Raw genomic sequence first — 20,323 nt, 5'->3', positions numbered from 1 at the left:
GCAACAGGGCCTTACTGTCAAGTTAGAAAGATGACCAATAGCACTGGCAATAAACTGTGAAGTTTAGAGGGGTCTATGAGACCTCTTCAGCCAATGACTCCATAAGCTCTGGCCACTTTTGGGCTCTAGGGGTCTTACTAAGTAGCATATAAGCTTAGTTGGGGCATTTTTCTTGACTCTGCTATATTGTAATCAATTTAAATCCCTTTCATATATGTGTATATTTTAGGAAGCACCTACAGTAGTTGGTGCATCTACATATGGCTTTAGAAATACCTCCAGTGTCAGTGGTTCCTCACATGTTTCCTCCCTGCCCCCCCATTCCTATCTCCCATTTAATCCTTCTGTTCTGGTTTTCCCTTTATTATTTTATAACACTACATTCTATTTCTCTTCCCTGGACAATCCCCTCACCCCATCCTGCTTATTTACCAGTTTCCTAACATCTATGGTTGTAATAAATGAAAAACACATATCAAAAGCTTAAAGGAGGCTATATGCTATATTACAGACATTGCTTGTCTTTCTGAATCTGGGTTATCTCTCTCAGGATCTGGGTTACCTCACTCATGATGACTGTTTCTAACTTCATCTACTTACCTACAAAATTTCATTTTTCTTAACAATTTTTCTATTATATAAATGAACCACATTTTCATTAGCCGTTTGTTGGCTGATGGATATCTAGGATGTTTCCAAGTTCTAGCAATTATGAATATGACATCGGTAAACATAGATAAGTAAGTATCCCTGTATTAAGTGTGGAGTCCTTTAGGCATATGCCCAAGAATAGTGTGGCTGGATCTTGTGCTAGATCTATTCTCAGCTTGTTGAGAAAATTCCACACTGATTTTTATAATGCCTGTACCAGTTTGCACTGCCACCACCAATGAGTAAGTGTTCCTTTTTCCCTGCATCATTGCCGGCACCCATTGTTATTTGTTTCATTTATCTTGAACATTCTGACAGGTGTAAAATAAAATCTTAAAGTTGTTTATGTTTTTATTTTCCTGATGGCTAATGACATTGAACACTTCTTTTAAAGTATTTCACAATCACTAATGTTTCATCTTTTGAGAACACCATTTAGTTCTATACCCCATTTTTAATATGGGTGGGAGTGTTTTGATGCTAAGGGTTTGTTGTTGCTATTGTTATTTTTATATTCTAGTTACTAACCCTTTTCATATATATAATTTGTGAAGATTCTTTTCTCATTCTATAGTCTGACACTTTGCTAGTCTTTATTGCCCTTTACTGTTCAGAAGATTTTCACCTTCATAAGGTATTACTTATTGATTTTAAGTCTTAATGCCTGCACCATTGGGGTCCTCTTCATAAAGTCCTTTCCTATTTCAATGAGTTCAGAACTATTACCTACTTTCAATTCTGTCATACTCATGATATCTGGTCTTATGTTGAGGTCCTTGATTCATTTGGAGTTCAGATTTGTGCAGGATGGTAGATAAGGATATATTGTCATTCTTCAACATTGAACTATCAGGATTGGCCAGATTTTTGTTCTAAAGTGTAGGAGTAATATGCATTCAATCTTCAAAAACAGTATTTCCCTCTGATCTATTGTCTTAAAAGTGTAGACATGAATAAACTGCTGTGCAAATGACTGAAAATGGGGTACAAATTCTTATTATATATATATATATATATATATATATATATATATATGGTTAAAATATTCAGAGAAGTACAACATATTTGATCTTTCAGTATTTTTCTCAAATTAAGACAGAATAGAATGGAAATAAATTTTTAAAGCTTTTAGAATTTATATTTTAATACATCTACTAAAAATAGATGATGATTCTTAAACACCAGTTTATTAAAATTCTCCAGTAAACAAATCCACAGGACATAATACAACAATGTGAGATTTGTTACAGGATATGCAAGAGTGCATATGGATCCTAAGCAGTGTCATGACATGCTATCTGAAAACTGTGTAACAGGAAGACTTATGATGCAATTTATTCTGATTTTAAAGACATGGTGTTAACAGTGGTGTGGAATAGATAACTAGTCACTCATATGAAACTGGGGGAGTGAAAAACAGGAGATTTGATAACCAATGTCTAAAAGTGAGAACAAACAGATTTTTTAAATTTAAATAGAATTTCTTGCTTATAAAATGTACTGTTCAGTATCTGCAGTGGCTTGAGGATATCTGCCTACTGACCAGCAAATAAGTTGGTAGTAATTCCACTGAGTCAAATACTAGTCCACCTGCCTAGGATATTCACAGTTGCACATGCTCAGTACACACACTACAACACAAACAACAGCAACAATGAAACCATTTCTTACCAATGGAGGTTTTCTATTTGTACAGTTAACACATGATAACACACACAAAAATTTTTCATTTTGTTTGATTTTCCAAATGTATTTTCATGAATCTTCACTCAGCATCTTTGTGCATTTCTCTTTCTCATGGGCTTTTTCATTTTTGGCATGTATTTATTTGACTGACGGGTGTATCACTTACCTTTCCCTTTCCTGTTTCTGTGACAAGGTACACAACAAAAGTAACTTTAGAAAAGACGGGGTTTATTTTGGCTCAAGACTTAAGAAGATGCATACATATATTCCATGAAGTTGAAGAAAGCATGGTGGCTGGAGCTTAAAGCACCTGGTCACATTTTTCTCTGCAGTCAGGAGAGTCAGAAAGAGTTTCTGGTACTAAACTCTCTTTTCCCTTTTTAACCATCAGAGGTCCCCAGTCCATGGAATGGTCCTACTCATTTGGGAGGATAGGTATTCTCTACAGTCAAACTTTGAGGAAAATTATTTATGACATTACTGAGAGAAGCATTCATAAAGATACTAAATCCAGTCCTGTTGACAATGAGGGTTAACCATCATGATATGTCATAGTAAAAATTCAAGGAAGGTTATTAAACATATCAACATTATTAATGACATTTTTGACAAAACAGAATCAAATATATCAAAAGCATCTCACTCAGACTATGCTTTTAAATGTAATGTTCCTTTTCTCTGAGTAAAGAATAGAGGGAAGGGTTACATCTCAGGCACTTAAAATAACATTGATTTTTAAATGTAACCCAGTATATGGATGCAAACCTACAACAATAAATCTAGACAGTGTGTATACCAAAATGTTGAAGTTATAAACATAAAACTTACTTTTCCAGCAGAACAATTTTTCTGAAAGCGCCCTTGACCTCCTTGTTCCTCAGACTGTAAACCAGAGGATTCAACATGGGGATGAACATAGTATAAAATACAGACACAATTTTGTCAGTGTCCATTGCATGACTAGAACTTGGCTGTAAGTACATGAAGATAAGAGTCCCATAGAAAATAATGACAGCAGTGAAGTGGGAGGTGCAGGTGGATATAGCCTTCTGGTATCCAGTACCTGAGTGCATCTTTAAGATGGTGGTGAAAATTACTGTGTAGGACACTATGATGATTATGAGAGCACACAAGATATTGAAGCTGGCTAGACAAACAGAAACCAGCTCATTCACATGTCTATCAGAGCAAGAGAGAGACATGATGGCTGGCATATCACAGAAAAAATGATGGATCACATTATATTTACAGTAGGAGAGACTGAATGTATCCCCAATGAAGACAAATGCATTTAAGAAACCAAAGACATAACAGCTTGTGATAAGACAGACACAGACACTTGTCGTCATGGTGCTGGCATAGTGTAGGGGCTTACACACTGCAGCATAGCGATCATAGGCCATTGAGGCCAACAAGTAATTTTCCACAGTAGCAAGACCTGCAAAGAAGAACATCTGAACAGCACAGTTGTTGTAGGAAATGACTTTGTCTCCTACTAGAAGCCCAGCCATGACTTTAGGAGTGATAGCTGAAGAGTAACCAAGATCAACAAAGGAAAGATTCCCCAGGAAAAAGTACATGGGAGTGTGGAGTCGAGAGTCCAAAAGAATCAGCAGCAGCATCCCTAGGTTCCCCACCAGGGTGATGGTGTAGATGAGGAGGAAGATGATGAAGAGGGGAAGCTGCAGGCCTGGGACATTGGTGAGTCCCGTGAGGATGAACTGTGTCTCTTCTGTCCTGTTCTCCATCATTGTCACCTAACAGCACTAGATGTTCTGTGGCAATAAGAATAGGAGTAGGATCATAATAATTATGAAATTGAAAATTATTGACACAAGATATAGACATTCATGGTAAGAGCAGTATGATCAAAAGATACTCTACAAAAGCCTGAGCATTTTGTCCCAATTCACTGTGCTAATTATATATACAGTCATGTGCTGTTGAGTCTGGAAAAATGCTGATGAATCATACATAGAATTTAAAATTTTGTCTATATATCAACAGAGTTTTAAACAGTTTAATGATTTGACAAAACACTATGTGAATTGATCTATCTTGCTGTTTCCTTGTAAGCTCAGTAATGTTTGTCACTTCCACAATCTTCATCTGCTGTGATATGAGCAGACACTTTACATCCAAATTATAGTGCTTGATTGGACATTAGAGTAAAGCACAGGCTCACCCATTAACTCTTTTAGGACAGTTTTATCACATAAACAAGAACCATTTCCTAGGATCCATTTTTTTGTACAGTTTAATACTTGTTTCTTTCCAAACATCCTCCTCTAATAGGTAAAACTACAGTGATGATAGAACATTTATCATTTTTACTTTGTAAAATTCTGCAGAAACAAGTGTACTATGTATGACAATCAAAAAATTCCCTATATTGGAGAATTTTATGTTTATACCTCAATTAGACACCAGATGTTAGGAAAAGGTTGAAATCAATTTTAACCTTTAAATAATGCATAGTCAGTATAACTTCCCATGCCTTTATATGACTACTCTTCTAGCTAAAATACTTATTCAAGTTTGTTAGTTATTGTGAATAAAAATCTATTAGTAGTCAGTATGCAACCATTAAGTAAGGGATGAAGTGTGGTGAAGCCAGGTATGATTGTGGTGATATTGTGCACCCTAAAAAACTTATCTGGGTTCAGAGAACAGAACATCCAATAGAGAGACATAGAGGCCAGAAAATGGTGGCACACACACCTTTAATCCTATCACTTGAGAGGCAGAGATCCATTCGGATCTCTGTGAGTTCAAGGCCACAGTGGAAACTGCCAGGCATGGTGACACACACCTTTAATCTCAGAAATGATGGCAAGAAGCATAAAGTATGAAGACCTGGAACTAGGCTTGTTAAGATTTTAGGCCTTTGAGCAGCAGTTCAGCTGAGATCCATTCAGATGAGGACACAGAGGCTTCCAGTTTGAGAAAACAAGATCAGCTGAGGAACTGGCAAGGTGAGATTAGCTGTGGCTTGTTCTGTTTCTCTGATCTTTCAGCATTCACCCCAATACCTAGATCCATGTTTGTTTTTATTAATAAGACCCTTTAAGATTCATGTTACATATGATTATAGGTACAATCTCTCTGATTGTACTCAAAAGTTCTCAACTTCACTGAGCTGAGAAAAACAGAAGACTTAATATTAGAATGAACCAATTTTCAAGTTGCTTATACATGATATTTTCTTCATGGAAAGGTTTCTTAACTCATCCTTATCGGCATAACAAACACAATAATATCATTTCTGCCCCAATTTTACAAATTCTAGCTGTGAAGCCTGGATATGAGGTGCTAGAGGACTGCCTGAGACGTTAAGAGAGCACAGTGCTCTTGCAGAACATCTAAATTCTGGTCCCAGCACCCACACTACTCCAGCTTCAGGGAGATCCCTTTCATCTAGTCCTGGAGCACCTGTACTCATGCATAAACACACAGAGACATAAATACTCAGGCATGTAATTACAATCAATAAATAGAGACATTTGTGCAAGTCATGATTTAAGATTAACAATTTTAAAAATCGGTAAGTCTAATATTTATCTTTGAATATTTTCCCTCACCATGGTTGAGCATCACAACAATCTCTCAGGTCAGAAGGTCTTCTATCATAAATCCATTGTCACTGAAATGAAAAGTAGATACCAAAAAAGTAGGACCTGAAGACTGCTTCCTCTAAAATGATGAGATATGGAGTCATATTAGAACTCAGAGACTAATGCTCAGAGACTTAGAATGAATCATACAGACTTGGGGAGCTCTGGAGACTTCTTCCCAGGAGGCTCTGTGATACATAGTGAAAAGGAAGCAATTAAACAACCTGTGGGATCAAGTTGGCTACATCAGTGTACACCAACCTGTTTGCATCATTTGTTACTTCTTGTTTTTCAAAATGGTCTAATTAATGCGAGATGCAGAACTTTTAGCATATAGTCCTAAGAATGCTGTCAAATATCTAGCCCTATATCCACTACCATTATCAAGTAAGGCAAACCATCTGAAATGTTCCTTGATGACTGTTTCTTCCATCTACATCCCCCTTTCAATTAAATTATCCAACTGATTTCACTTTTGATGTCATTTTGATATTGTATGTCCCTAACCATAACCCTGAAGTATATGTCTTTTGAGTTTGTGCTTCATTTAGTAATTGAGGGCCATCTGCAATGCCATTTGTGACAGGGACATCTTTGTTTTTTTCTATCATGTGTATATATGTGTGCACTGTCTGTGTACATGTGTTCAAATTGCATGTGAGTGAGTATATACAGATTCCTGCTTTCTTCTCTGTTGTTACAATAAAACATTGGCCAAAAACAACTTGGAGCAGAAAGGTTTTGTTTGGTTCCTGTGTCACAATACATCACTGAAAGAAACCAAATCAAAAACCTGGATGCAGGATGATAGTCCCACCGGAAATGCAGACAACTGTTTAGTGGTAGGCACAGGTGGATACAGCCTCCAATATCCAGAACCTAAAGGCATCTTTAGGATTGTGATGAAAATGATAATGTAGGACATTAAGATAATTATAGGGTGGGGAAAGGGATTTACGTTGGCTACACATACAGTTTGTTCACATATCTGCTGTGAAAAGTTCTATATGCTGTGAATGTGTTGCTCTGATTGATTGATAAATAAAATGCTAATTGGCCAGTGGCCAAGCAGAAAGTATAGTATAGGCAGGATAAGGAGAGAGGAGAATTCTGGTAAGTGGAAGACTGTGTCAGGAGATGCTGCCAGCTGCCACCATGAGAATTAAAATGTAAAGTACCGATTAGCCACAAGCCATGTGGCAACTTATAGATTAATAAAAATGGGTTAATTTAAGATATAAGAACTAGATAGCAAGAAGCCTGCCATGGCCATACAGTTTATAAGTATTATAAGCATCTGTGTGTTTATTTGGGTCTGAGTGGCTGTGGGCCTGGACAGGACTGGAGATATCTCCAGCTACACATATCTATCAGAGAAATAAAGAGTCATGATTGCTGGCATATCACAGAAAAAAATTATGAACAACATTGCACTTATAGAAGGAAAGACTGAATTGCATAGCCTCTAACATAATATCAAATGTAATCATATTTATGCAGAGCCTTTGTATGGAGACAGATAAGTGATTATACACCTGGACAGCACTCTGGAGATTTCCCTCCTGAGCCAACTTATAACTTCTAAGCTTATTTTTGGGGTAAGAAACATGTAAGTGACCTATAGGGGTCAAGTTGGCTATTTTAATATCCACATATCAATTGTATTATTAATATTGTTATTTGTTATTTAAGCAGTCTAATTAATGTGCAGTTTCCATGAAGTTATACCCATATAATTTGGTGTATATTTGTTAGAATTTTATCAAATGTCTTGTATACATTAAGGCAGCCAACAAGGCCAGTTCCTCTGAACTCTGTGATAACTGTTCCTACCATCTAGAGGTCACATCACCAGTTAAATTGTTTGTGTTCAAGTAACTTTTCCATTGCTAGAGTATCTCTGATTACACTTCTGAATCATGTGACCTGTGAGCCTGAAAAATCTCACATAACCATTGAAATCGATCCCCATAGTCACTCTTGTCAAGATGGAGTCTTTTTACTGGGGACTGGGATGCTATGACAAACACACTACAAGATACTTTTCTATTCTGCAGGATACCAAATATTCATGCTGATTTTAGTGTTTGGTTCATAGTGGTAGACATGTCTGATTAAAATATTTATTAAAAGGGAAGAGACAGGGCTCAGTGATTAAGATCACTGACTGATGTTCTGGAGGACTTGAGTTCAATTCCCAGGCCATCAGGTGTCTGATCATGCCAGGATAAAATTTTAATGAAATCATTTAGAACACCTAACTGTTTTATGTGATCCATGTACATTAGTGTCAGTTTGATTTGTTAAATTGTATTTATTTGAATAAGAAATTTTCCAGCCAGGCACTCGTGTTGCATGCCTTTAATCCCAGCACTTGGGAGGCAGAGCCAGGCAGATATCTGTGAGTTCAAGGCCAGCTGGATCTACAAAGTGAGATCCAGGACAGGCACCAAAACTACACAGAGAAACCCTGTCTTGAAAAACCAAATAAAAAATGAAGAAAGAAAGAGAGAAAGAAAGAGAGAGAGAGAGAGAGAGAGAGAGAGAAAGAAAGAAAGAAAGAAAGAAAGAAAGAAAGAAAGAAAGAAAGAAAGAAAAGAAAAGAAAAGAAAAGAAAAGAAAAGAAATTTTCCAAGCACATTTTAATTTTTTAAATTTGTATACAATATATTTGGATCATATTATTATCCCTCCTTCAACTCCACCCAGATCTTCTCCTACATATCTACCTAACATGTCCTTTCTGTCTCTTTATAAATAACAACGAAATAACACACAAAGGGCATGTGCATATTCTTCTTCGTGAAGCCTGCCCTGGAGTCTTATTGATATACCTAATGTCATTCCACTGTTGAAAATGAATTTTCTCTCTCTCAAAAGTTATAAATTGCAAACATTTTCTTGACTAGGGGTGGATCTTTGTACCCATTTCCCTTTCTATGTGCTAAGACTTTTTTGGCTTGAACTTGCATGGATTTATGCATGCTGTCACAGTGAATTTACATATTATTAGCCCTATTGCATCTCAAAAATGTTGTTTTGTTGTAGACAATCAGCTCTGGCTCATGCCCTCTTTCTGCCTGCTCTGCTGAACAGATCTCTGAGGCTTGAGGGAAGGCTTTAGTAAAGACATTCTATTTAGAACTGAGCATGCTGAAGTCTCTCACTTTATGCACACTGTCCAGTTGTGGGCCTTTGTTAGTTACCAGTAATTCTACTGCAAAAGGATCTTTTCTGATGAGAGCTGGGCAACAAACTAATCTGTGGTTATAGCAGAATTTCATTATGAAGTATTTTATTACATTTAGCAGAATGATGGTAGTAACTTTTTCCCTATAGTCAATGACCTATCTACTGTCATGGTCTTGCTCTTCTCAACAATGTCATATGTGGTTTCTATCCAACTCTTTCAGTGAGCTTAAGTCTAACCACAAAGTGGTTGGTTATTTCCATAATTTTGTACCATTATTATATAGTAGGTATATCTTCTAGACAGATTATTCTTGTGCTCTCAGAATTCATAGGTTGGTGAGATTGATGATTACTTTTGTACTCTGATAACATGTTCAGTATTTTCCAACATTATAGATGCTACTTAGTAGGGGTAAACTTCTTATTAAACAACAGTTTGAATTCTTTATGTTTTATGGCATGTGTGTGATGTCTTCAGCAATAGTATCTTACTCTCAGGTTATGTGGGGGAACAAGAACACCAGAAGTAGCCTGTAATGTTTGGGGGGTCTATTGGACCCCTGATAGTGGGGGTTCTATTTTGTGGCACATGATAGCTAGTAGGAGCCTTTTCTTAACTCATTTATATGTGTTTATATTATAGGAAGCTTCAACAATAGTAGGTTTTATATGGCTTTTTCAAAAGTTTAGTAGTGTTATTACTATTTACATTCCCTGCTTTATGCTGCCCTCCCACCCCCTTCCTCATTAAATACTCCCATTCTAATTGCCTCTTTATCCCTTTTATGATACTATAATCTATTTCCCTTTCCTTGGAAATCTGTTCCTTTTCCCTGTGCCCTTATAAACTCTCTAGCCTCTGTGGCTATTCTGAATGAAACACATGTATCTAAAGTTTAACAGTTAATATCCACATATGAGAAAACATGTAATGTTTGTCTTTCTAGGTCTGGGTACCATAGCCAAACACTTTTTAAACATGTCTTTCATTTTAAACTATTACCAGTAATCAATTAAAGTATTTTGAAGTGTGATCCTAATTAGTCTTATCAATTAAAACCAGGAGTCAGATATCAAGGTAATAACCTGAAAGATTAGAAAAGCAGAGCAGCTACTAGACTTCATACCTTTACAAATCCTCAGACCAAATGGGGGCCAGAAATACTGTCTCCACCTGCCTTATATTCCTATCTCCACCTCCTGATAGTGCTGGGATTAAAGGTGTGAGCCTCCCAATTGCTGGGACCAAAGGCATGAACCTTCCAAGTGCTGAGATTAAAGACATGTGCCACCAGTGCTGACCTCTATGGTTAACTAGTGGCTAGCTTTGCCCTCTAATCTCCAAGCAAGCTTTATTTGTCAGAACACAAGCAAAATATCATACAATAGTATTTGACATTTTATCCCTACTCAGTATTTAACATTTTATGTTCCTTATTTATATTTTGCTTCTTTTTTCCCCTTAGTCATTCTTTCACTAAGGAATGTCTAAAAGTATCCTTAGCAAGCTATTTTTTTCTTCAGAAAACACCTATGTTCCCAATACTTCCCAGTCTTATGAATTATTTCTCTTGCAAAAAAGATATTCATACTTGAACTATCACACTGAAATCTCAAAATGTCTTTCCAGTGGGACTCCTCAGTTTTATCAGTATGGCAATGTTTCATGGTGAAACATTGTTCTGAAATTATAGCTTCCTTCTCTTCACATTTAAGTAATGAACTTGTTCTTCTCAAGGACCTTCACAGTAGTGAGAAAGAAGATGTGTTACCATTCTCTCAAGGGTTTCAGAAATATGTAAAATGGCATTTATGTCAAATACATCATTACACTACAATATATCAGCTTCCATGAATTCAATAATGCCTTTATTTGTAAATTTGATACAATGTGGACCATAAAACTACTGGTACTTAAATGATATATCTGCCTCCTAACATGGTCCAACTATACATGAATGATGTATAACTGATCTATGTAATGGGACACTGGAACATTCTTACTATTATTGTTATATTGCACTGTGGAATGTTCAAGTATGTCAAATGTGTTGGTCTGATTGGTTAAAATAAAACACTGATTGGCCAGTAGCCAGACAGGAAGTATAGGTGGAACAAGCAGAGAAGATAATTCTGAAAAGTGGAAGGTGGAGGCAGAGAGAGCTGCCAGCCACCGCCGGTGACAAGGGAGATGTAAGGTACAGGTAAGCCACGAGCCAAGTGGCAAGTTATAGATTAATAGCAATGGATTAATTTAAGATAGAAGAAGTAGATAACAAGAAGCCTGCCACGGCCATACAATTGATAAGTAATATAAGCGTCTGAGTGATTATTTTATACGTGGGTTGTGGGACTGAGGGGGCTTGGTGGCACCTGGAGAGAAACTCTCCAGCTACAATATTGTTCTATTTGTTAGAACATACATTCCATGCTTCAGTTGTCTTCTCTCCTGCTACAGAATTTAATGGCCTAGAAAATGCAGTCAAAGATAGTGATAACTCCACAGCTTATGTCTTATTATGACAAGATACAGAAAAATCTTAATCAAATTGCTTGCACAACTATGTTATCACATATCTAGCAGCATAAGTAAGAAAGAAATGAAATAAATGATGACTTGAAGAAAAGGTAATGTGGCATGCCATTTAAAATATTCAACCTCCAACTGCTTGAAAGTAAGAGGCCAAAGGTTTTGAAATCCCAGGACAGAGATATTTGCTTAGGCTATGTTCTTTGCAGCTCTATCCACAATAAACTAGAAAATGGAAGCAGCTCAGATGTTCATCAACTGATGAGTTAGTAATGAAAATGTGGTACACATACACAGTGAGATTCTATTCAGTGCCAAATAAAACTGAGATTATGAAATTTAAAGATAAATGGATTGAACTGGAAAATATACTGAGTGAGGTAACTCAGGTCCAGAAAGGCCAACATTATATGTTTTCTCTTATTTGTTGACCCCAACTCTGAATCTTTAGATTTGGGCATATGATCTAGAATAACTTAAGAATCCAAGAAAGTAGAAAAGGGCCTACTGGGAGGTGTTCTTGAGAGGTGGATAATAGAAAATAGGTGCTATGAATGGGTAAATGAGGAAATCACAGTAGGAACTTAACTAGAGAGGGAGAGGAGGTTAACAGAGATGAAGATGAAGAGAAAAGAGAAATAGCACTAAGGATGTTTGAAAAGGATTTAGAGAATGTTATTTTGTAAGTTAACTTACAAACAAGTGTGTGTGTGTGTGTGTGTGTGTGTGTGTGTGTGTGTGTGTGTGTGTGTGTGTGTGTTGGAGGCCTTGGTCCAGACAGGTTCAAGACCCTAGGATGGATGTGTTGAGTTGGCACCAAGAAGAGAGTGTGACCACCTGTTATCATTCAAATAAGTGGCCCCCAAAACTTGAACTTTCTTTATTTATACATGAACAGTTTTACAGTTTTTACTTCTTAAGATTCTAAAAATGGTTATAATAATCAACCTCTTTTCTGTCTCCCAACTCTCTCATGGGTAGTCATTGCCTTTTTTAATCTATATCTCTATTGTAAGAAGCATAAACAGTTTTTCGAGCTACAAAGGAACTTTTCTAACTAGGTACACCTACAGGTAGAACAGTGTGCCCATTTGGCAGCATATGTAGTTACAGCATCATGCAAATTGGGAGATAATTTTGTGTCTTTTGGTTAATATTTCTGTCTGGTAGGGTCTGGATTCTCCCAATAGACTCACCAGCCAGTGATGGACTGATGAATTCTATGTTTTGTACTGCTCTATCCTTTCTGTGGACATCCCAAGTTTTTCCATTTGTCCTAATAGTTGGCATTGCTTGTCATTTCTCCTTATGTCTATCTCCCTTAACTTCTTGGGATATTGGCACAGCTATTAAAAATGAGGACAGTGGGTTTCTATGATTCTACTTCATTTCCAGATCCTTGAATGTTCCCATTAACTCTTCATACCATCAATCTAAAAGCATTTCTCTAAAGCTCTTATGGTTAAAATCATTCTTTCCAGGAAAGTTATGCAAATATATAATATTAAACTTCATAACCTCCTATGACTAGTTCAGGCCAGCAGTATGACTAGAATCATGAAAGCAACAGGAACACATAGCACACATGTTCCCAGGGTCATGCCCATAATTATGTAGTGAACTGTTCACAGGTTCTTGCCAAGTGAGTCATGGTCTCCAGGGGTCTTGCCACAAGGAGAGCCATTAGTGCTATTCTTAAACATTATTCCCAGAAGAAGTCGCATGGCTCTGGCTCTGTCGGGGGGGGCAGTTTAAATGGAGTTACCCCACATGGGTGAAAATGCTCTATCCAGATTGGATGATTTAACAAAACACCAGGGCTGGGCATGGGAATCCATTAGGGATTCCATGAGATTCACCCAAACACAATAACCTATTATTGTTTCCTATATTGATGAAGACACCATATACTTCAGACTCAGAACTTGAAGAAATCAATATGGTAGTGACCTGGAAGTCTCCTCCATAAGGACAAGCCTTCACAGTATTGGAAAATACTATGTAAGCTACCAAGGAAGACAAATCTGGAAGATATCTATAGTGTTGTTATAGTGGCACTCATATCTTGGGAGCAACCAACAATGTCTAAATAGACTTAAGACTTACTCAATAGGAGGGAATTTATAAATGATAATATAAGGTCAGTCAAGAATTTGTGGTTGGAAAGATTATAGACCAAAGACAAACTTATTACTTCTATTTTTCTACGTCAATGTAGCTTCCAACTCTATTCTAAATATGTATCCTTATAACCAAAGATAACTGTATCCCTCATCAAAGATGCTTATTTTTGTAGAAAATGGAAGCTACTACACAGATTCACACTTTACAATTAGTTAGTTAGTGGGGTACCCAGCACTAACTGGTACCTCCATAACATCCTGGAATGTTAAGAACTATTATTTCATGGACAGACTAACAAATCACACATGGAGACAAAATCTTTTGGTTAGATTTTATATGCTACTAAAAATAAAATTATGAGCATTATATTTTTAATTATATATGTATGTGTATTATCTGTGTGAAAGCCTATGCACATGTGTGCATGCACATACCTATGAGACCAGAAGAGAGTAACAGATCTTTAGAGGTGAAGTTACAGGAGACTGTGAACTACCCAGTAGCGGTTCCAGGAGTCAAACTCAAGTCCTCTGCAAAAATAGTGCACACTCTTTAACTAATGAGCCACCTTTACAACCCTGACCATTATCTTAATACTAATATATTGAAAGTACTCTGTTTCCTTTGACAAATATGGTAGTATATGCATTCTGTATACAGTGAATAATCATCATTAATTTTATGGTTTATATGTAAAAATACTTGGTAAGATATAACCAAATATAAATCTTTTATATGGTCATATCTAATGTTTTTATGCTTTGGAAGTGGTTTTTGGTCAAGGTATGCATTGCCACTTATGACACATTACTAGAAAAATTATAGGGTTTGAAATGATCTACTATATTAAGAGAATTCCAGGAAATCACTTTGTCTAAAAGCAAAGAATGGGAACTAAATAAGTATATTGAATAAAAATGCTTAGCAAAGTAGAAGACACACACACACACACACACACACACACACACACACACACACACACACTCTGTGTGTGTGTGTGTGTGTGTGTGTGTGTGTGTCCTCTTAATGCATGCTATATTGACCTAGAAGGTCATATTATGCACAATTAACTCTCATAGATAGTGATGCAAACCTTCAGCATATTTGCACAATTTATTTCATTGTTTGCTTGTTTTTCTCAACCATTTAACACTTATTTACAAAGAGGCTATTATGAAACTCATAAGGCTGGCAGTGTCAAGAATTTCAGGTGATCATTGTTGATCTAAGCTTGAATATTTATAGTAATATTCTCATAGGTTTAAATTAGTTTTTATTCTTTAACATGTTTTTATAAATTATCCTTCCAAAAATAAAATATAAATGCATTTATTGAATGAAATGTCTCAGCCAAACAGAAATTAGCAATTTATATGATATACTAGACTTGTGTATCTTATCAAAATAATTCCAAAAAGAGCACTTTCACTTAATAGTATATCATATTTACTTAATTAGTAATATTCAAGTAATGATAAGTTTTTTTTAAACAGACAATGTTTTTTTTCCTCAAAACCCTAATTCAAGTATTGTTAGTATTACCAACTCTTATTTTATTAGTTGAGGTCCTCTAATGAAACAAAAATTGAGATTTCCTACATATAGATACATAAGAGGAGTTTGGTTATGGGTATGGTCTCATGTAATTATGGAGGATGAAAGTCCCTTGTTATCTAATTTGCCTAAGTCAAGAATAGGAGAAGATGCTGTCCCAGTTAAATGAGGGGAATACACAGAGAAAGGAGAAAAGGGGGCAGAAGAAAGGGAGGAAGGAAAGAAGGAAGGAAGGAAGGAAGGAAGGAAGGAAGGAAGGAAGGAAGGAAGGAAGGAAGGGGAAAGAAGGAAGGGAAAAGAAGGAAGGAAGGAATCTAGGTAAGTGATGAAGGGAGATTTTTTTTCCTTTCTATAATTTTTCTATTCAATTGAGACCTCAGTGGATTGGGTTATGGCCACTCATCTGAATTTTTTTTTCACAATTTTCTTTATCAATATTAGACTTCTGAGGGGTTACTGTCACAGAAAAGTATCATGCTGTCTATCTGGGCATCCAGTACTACAGTCAAATCAACACATGAAATAACCTCTACAGTAGTCACATTATATTTAACTACAACAAATTTAGCACATCCCTGTGTTACTGTCATGATGGGAGAACTGTGTAAATTTGTTCATTTCATGGACTTCTTCAACTATTTGTTTTACACTCATTTTCATTGACATGTGACAAATATACCAGCAAAATGAATGAATCTATCAATGTTGAATAATTGTTTTGGGATCTTGACCTCCAAAAATGTTAGCTATTTGTAGCCAGAAAGTTTCTCTCCAGTCCTGCCCAGCCCATGGTCCCATAGCCACTTATAAAATAATCACTCAGAAGCTTATATTAATTAAAACTGCTCAGCCCTTAGCTCAGTACTACTACTTACTAGCTCTTACACTTAAACTCAGCCCATTTCTGTTAATCTAGATGTTGCCACATGTTCCATAGCTTTACCTGTGTGCCATTATATGCTGCTCTCTGGAAGGTGGGCTAGCATCTCCTGACTCAGCCTCTTCCTCTTCCCAGCATTCCTTTAGTCTGCTCACCCTACCTATACTTCCTGACTGGCTACTGGCCAATCAGTGTCTTATTAAACCAGTATACAACAGCATTATCCCACAGTAGCTATTCTAATTTAGCTATATATTTCTAGGTATATTATGTCCTGTTTTAGCAGACATCAGCCATTGCATATATAAACAAATCACCTTGAGAACTTTGGTGTGAACCACAAATGAAATCCAATACATAGAGAAGATCTGCAAGGAATAAATCCATGATTGGGCACCCCAAGTAGTGTAGAAATGAAAAATTCCTAAAGATTGCTTTCTCTCCAGAAAGTGAATGTACTCTTTATCTTTAGTAATGCACACTTGACCTCCTTGTTCCTTAGACTGTAGACCACAGGGTTCAGCATGGGAATAATCATGGTGTAGAACACAGATGAAATTTTGTCTGTATCCATGGAGTGACTGGAGCTGGGCTGTAAATACATGAAGATGACAGTCCCATAGAAAATAGAGACTGCAGTGAAATGGGAGGCACAGGTGGATACAGCCTTGCGATGTCCTGAAGCCGTGCGCATTTTTAGAATGGTAATAAAAATGAATATGTAAGATATCCAGATGACTATTATAGAAAAAAAGATATTGAAGCTCACTACATAAACAAGAAGCAGCTCATTAATATGCCTATCAGAGCAAGAAAGAACCATGAGTGCAGGAATATCACAAAAAAAATGATGGACCACATTGGACTCACAGAAGGAGAGACTGAATGCATCTCCAGTATAGATGGAAGCATTTAGGAAACCTAGGACATAGCAGCCTATGACCAGCCATGCACACACACTTGTAGTCATGGTGGTGGCATAGTGTAGAGGCTTACACACTGCTGCATAGCGATCATATGCCATTGAGGCTAACAGGTAGTTTTCCACACTGGCAAAGGCAGTGAAACAGAACATCTGTGTAGCACAGTCATTGTAAGATATGACCTTGTTTCCTATAAGAAGTCCAGCCATCACTGTTGGAGTAACAGCAGAAGAATAACAAAAATCCACCAGAGATAGGTTACCTAGAAAAAAGTACATGGGAGTATGAAGCCGAGAGTCCAGGAAAATCAGCAGAATCATGCCCAGGTTACCCACCAGGGTGATGGTGTAGATGAGAAGGAAGGTGATGAATAGAGGAAGCTGCAGATCTGGGTCATTGGTGAGTCCCAGCAAGAGGAAGTATGACACTTCTGTCCTGTTCTCCATTCAGGTAATTTGAGATCAGTGGACACCCTGTGGCCATAAGAACAAGAGGGAAAAGACAACAAAAGAGAATGTTATAAAACATGTAAATTGTGCATAGAAACCACTGAGGTATGACTTATGCCTTGAGCTTCTTCAAAGAAAGCCTGGGCTTCAGAATCAAGTTAAGTTCATTAATTACATAGTGTTATCTATTCTATGGAGTGAGAGTCCTAATAGATAATGTACACAATTTTAAAACTTTCTTTATAAACAGAGATGTTAACAATTTGATAATTTAATAGAAATTGCTTGTTTGGCTGAATCTTTTCCCATATAATCTCTCCCGAACTCAGAACGGTTGATTCTTCCATATTGCTCACCTGCCTAAGCAATGTTTATGGGCATTTTTGAAGTGTGTTTACTGCCTCATCTTAGGAACATATCATTTGATATGTTGCCACTTTTATGTAAATTATAAAGAACAAGAGATTAAGTAGTTTATTCTTGTTTCTAAACTATTAATGGACACTATCTGCTTTGGACTCATGCCAACATTTAAATGTTTCTAAGTGTCTGTTAATTCTCAGTTTTAAGTGAATTTATATCAAATCTAATCACCTGAATTTATAATTGTAATTTTGTCACCTTTCGTGTAACTCAGTATTTACATTTTCACAGAGAATAAATAATGTAACTGGTCAAACACTAATTTCATATTTTTCACAACACTGTTTCTTTTCATTATAAATACAAAAAACAAAAATCCAGATGAAAATGATTCTTCTCTTAAAAGCAAAATTGTCCTTAATGAATTTAAATTTTCTCTTTTTTGCTTTCTTATTTTTTTATTTTATAATTTAATATAATTTTACATATCAGCCATGGATTCCCCTTTCCTCCTCCCTCCTGCCCCCCCCCCTGCCTTCCCCCAGCCCACCTCTGCATTTCCATCTCCTCCAGGGCAAAGACCCCCCCTGGGGATTCATCTCAACCTGGTGGATTCAGTACAGGCAGGTCCAGTCCCCTCCTTCCAGGCTGAGCAAAGTGTCCCTGCATAGGCCCCAGGTTCCAAACAGTCAGCTCATGCACTAAGGACAGGTCTCAGTCCCACTGCCTGGGTGCCTCCCGAACAGTTCAAGCTAATCAACTGTCTCACTTATCCAGAGGGCCTGATCCAGTTGGGAGCTCCACAACTTTTGGTTCATAGTTCATGTGTTTCCATTAGTTAATTACACAAGCCTGGGATACATAAAATAGTTTCATAACAAAATTCAAAAAAAAGAAGTTCTTAATTTCATGATGATGTCTCATCTTCACCATCTCAGACAGATTTTCACCGTCACCAACATCCATACATGTTGAAAATTCATAGTTAAATCATAAACCTCTGAATTGATTGAGGTGTTTAACTCTTGAGCACAGTAGTTTTGGAGGGATAGTGAAGTTATAGGAATGAATTCAACATGAAAATACAATCTTCTAAGTGAGTGAGTGAGTGAATGAGTGAGTGAGTGAGTGAATGAGTGAGTACAGTGATTTGGCAGAGACCGGATTTACACTACTGGAAAGAGCCAATACTGAAGCAATTGCTGACCAGGTAAGAGTCATTTTTTCCATCCACAGAATAAGGACAGTCACAAAACCCAAGTTGAATTCAGTAAGCCTTGAAGCTTTTCTCTCCATTTTTCCCCCATTTCCAGACAGCAATCATTTCTATGCTGACTAGGGTTTCTCTGTCTTTACTCAACAAATAACATTGTCTTTCTACATTTTCATATAGACTACTGTTAATTTTTTCCTTGAAGTCTGTATTTCTGTTTAGTAAAAGCCATGACTTCTAAAAATCCACTCTTTGTCTTGTTAGTGTTGTAAAACAGGCTAATCACAGGTCAGTGGTTGATTGTCTTTACCACAGATCTGTGTAGCTGGAGTTTTCTCCAGTCCTGCCTGGCCCACATTCAGGACAAATCTCTCTCACCCACCAGTCCTGCAGCTGCTCAGACCCATCCAAGTAAACATACAGAGACTTATATTGCTTACAAACTGTATGGCTGTGACAGGCTTCTTACTAACTGTTCTTATATCTTAACCCATTTTTATTAGTCTATAAGTTGCCATGTAGCTCATGGCTTACCAGTGTCTTAACATCTGTTTTTCATCATGGTGGCTGGCAGCATCTCTCTGTCTTAGCCTTTTACCTCCCAGAATTTTTTTTTGTCTCACCTATTCTTTCTGCCTGGCTACTGGCCAATCAGCATTTTATTTATACAGAGCGATATCCACAGCACTTTTCCTTTTAAAAAAAAGGAAGGGTTTAACTTTTACATAGTAAAATTACATATAACAAAAACAGTTATTTAGCAAGAATTACAGTTACAATATCTAGTCTATTTGTATTTGGCAAAATTAAAGAAGATATCCTATCTATCTTATATTTGTGAGTTGAAGGTTTTATATCTAATTTATCTCTTATCATAATTAAGGAAAATTATAACTATCTAGTCTTTAACTACATCAAAGACCTCAGAAAGATATAATATTACCTGAGAAATGGGAGATGGATGCAAGCAACTCTCAGGAGTCTTGCAAGAGTAGACAGAGACAGCTGGCAGCCTGGATAGTTATCCAAAGTTCCTTTGTAAAGTTGGGGCATCTGTCTTTAGCCCACAGATCTGGAGTCTCTCAGTGACTCTGTGTGTGTGTGTGTCCTGTAGAATGTCTGGCAGTTTCCTCTGTGAAGCAGG

At 36.8% G+C, this 20,323-nt stretch overlaps 2 protein-coding genes across 2 annotated transcripts; both read right to left on the bottom strand.

Annotated features, from left to right (window-relative positions):
• Window positions 1–3,161: 3,161 nt before the first annotated feature.
• On the bottom strand, window positions 3,162–4,088 carry LOC118592953 (olfactory receptor 5B2-like). Its single transcript, XM_036202065.1, has one exon. It carries the CDS (start codon window positions 4,086–4,088, stop codon window positions 3,162–3,164), a length of 927 nt encoding a protein of 308 aa, XP_036057958.1.
• Window positions 4,089–13,093: 9,005 nt separating this feature from the next.
• Window positions 13,094–17,603, bottom strand: LOC118592737 (olfactory receptor 5B3-like). Its single transcript, XM_036201769.1, has 2 exons — window positions 16,714–17,603; window positions 13,094–13,118 (listed from the first exon to the last, which is right to left on the bottom strand). The coding sequence occupies exons 1-2, from the start codon at window positions 17,598–17,600 to the stop codon at window positions 13,094–13,096; spliced, it is 912 nt and encodes a 303-aa protein (XP_036057662.1). The 5' UTR covers window positions 17,601–17,603.
• Between the last annotated feature and the right edge of the window lie 2,720 nt (window positions 17,604–20,323).

Source organism: Onychomys torridus, chromosome 1 (assembly GCF_903995425.1).
Source record: "Onychomys torridus chromosome 1, mOncTor1.1, whole genome shotgun sequence".
Lineage (NCBI taxonomy): Eukaryota > Metazoa > Chordata > Mammalia > Rodentia > Cricetidae > Onychomys > Onychomys torridus.
The sequence above is the reverse complement of the archived record's forward strand: the minus strand, read 5'-3'. Positions and strand labels throughout refer to the sequence as shown.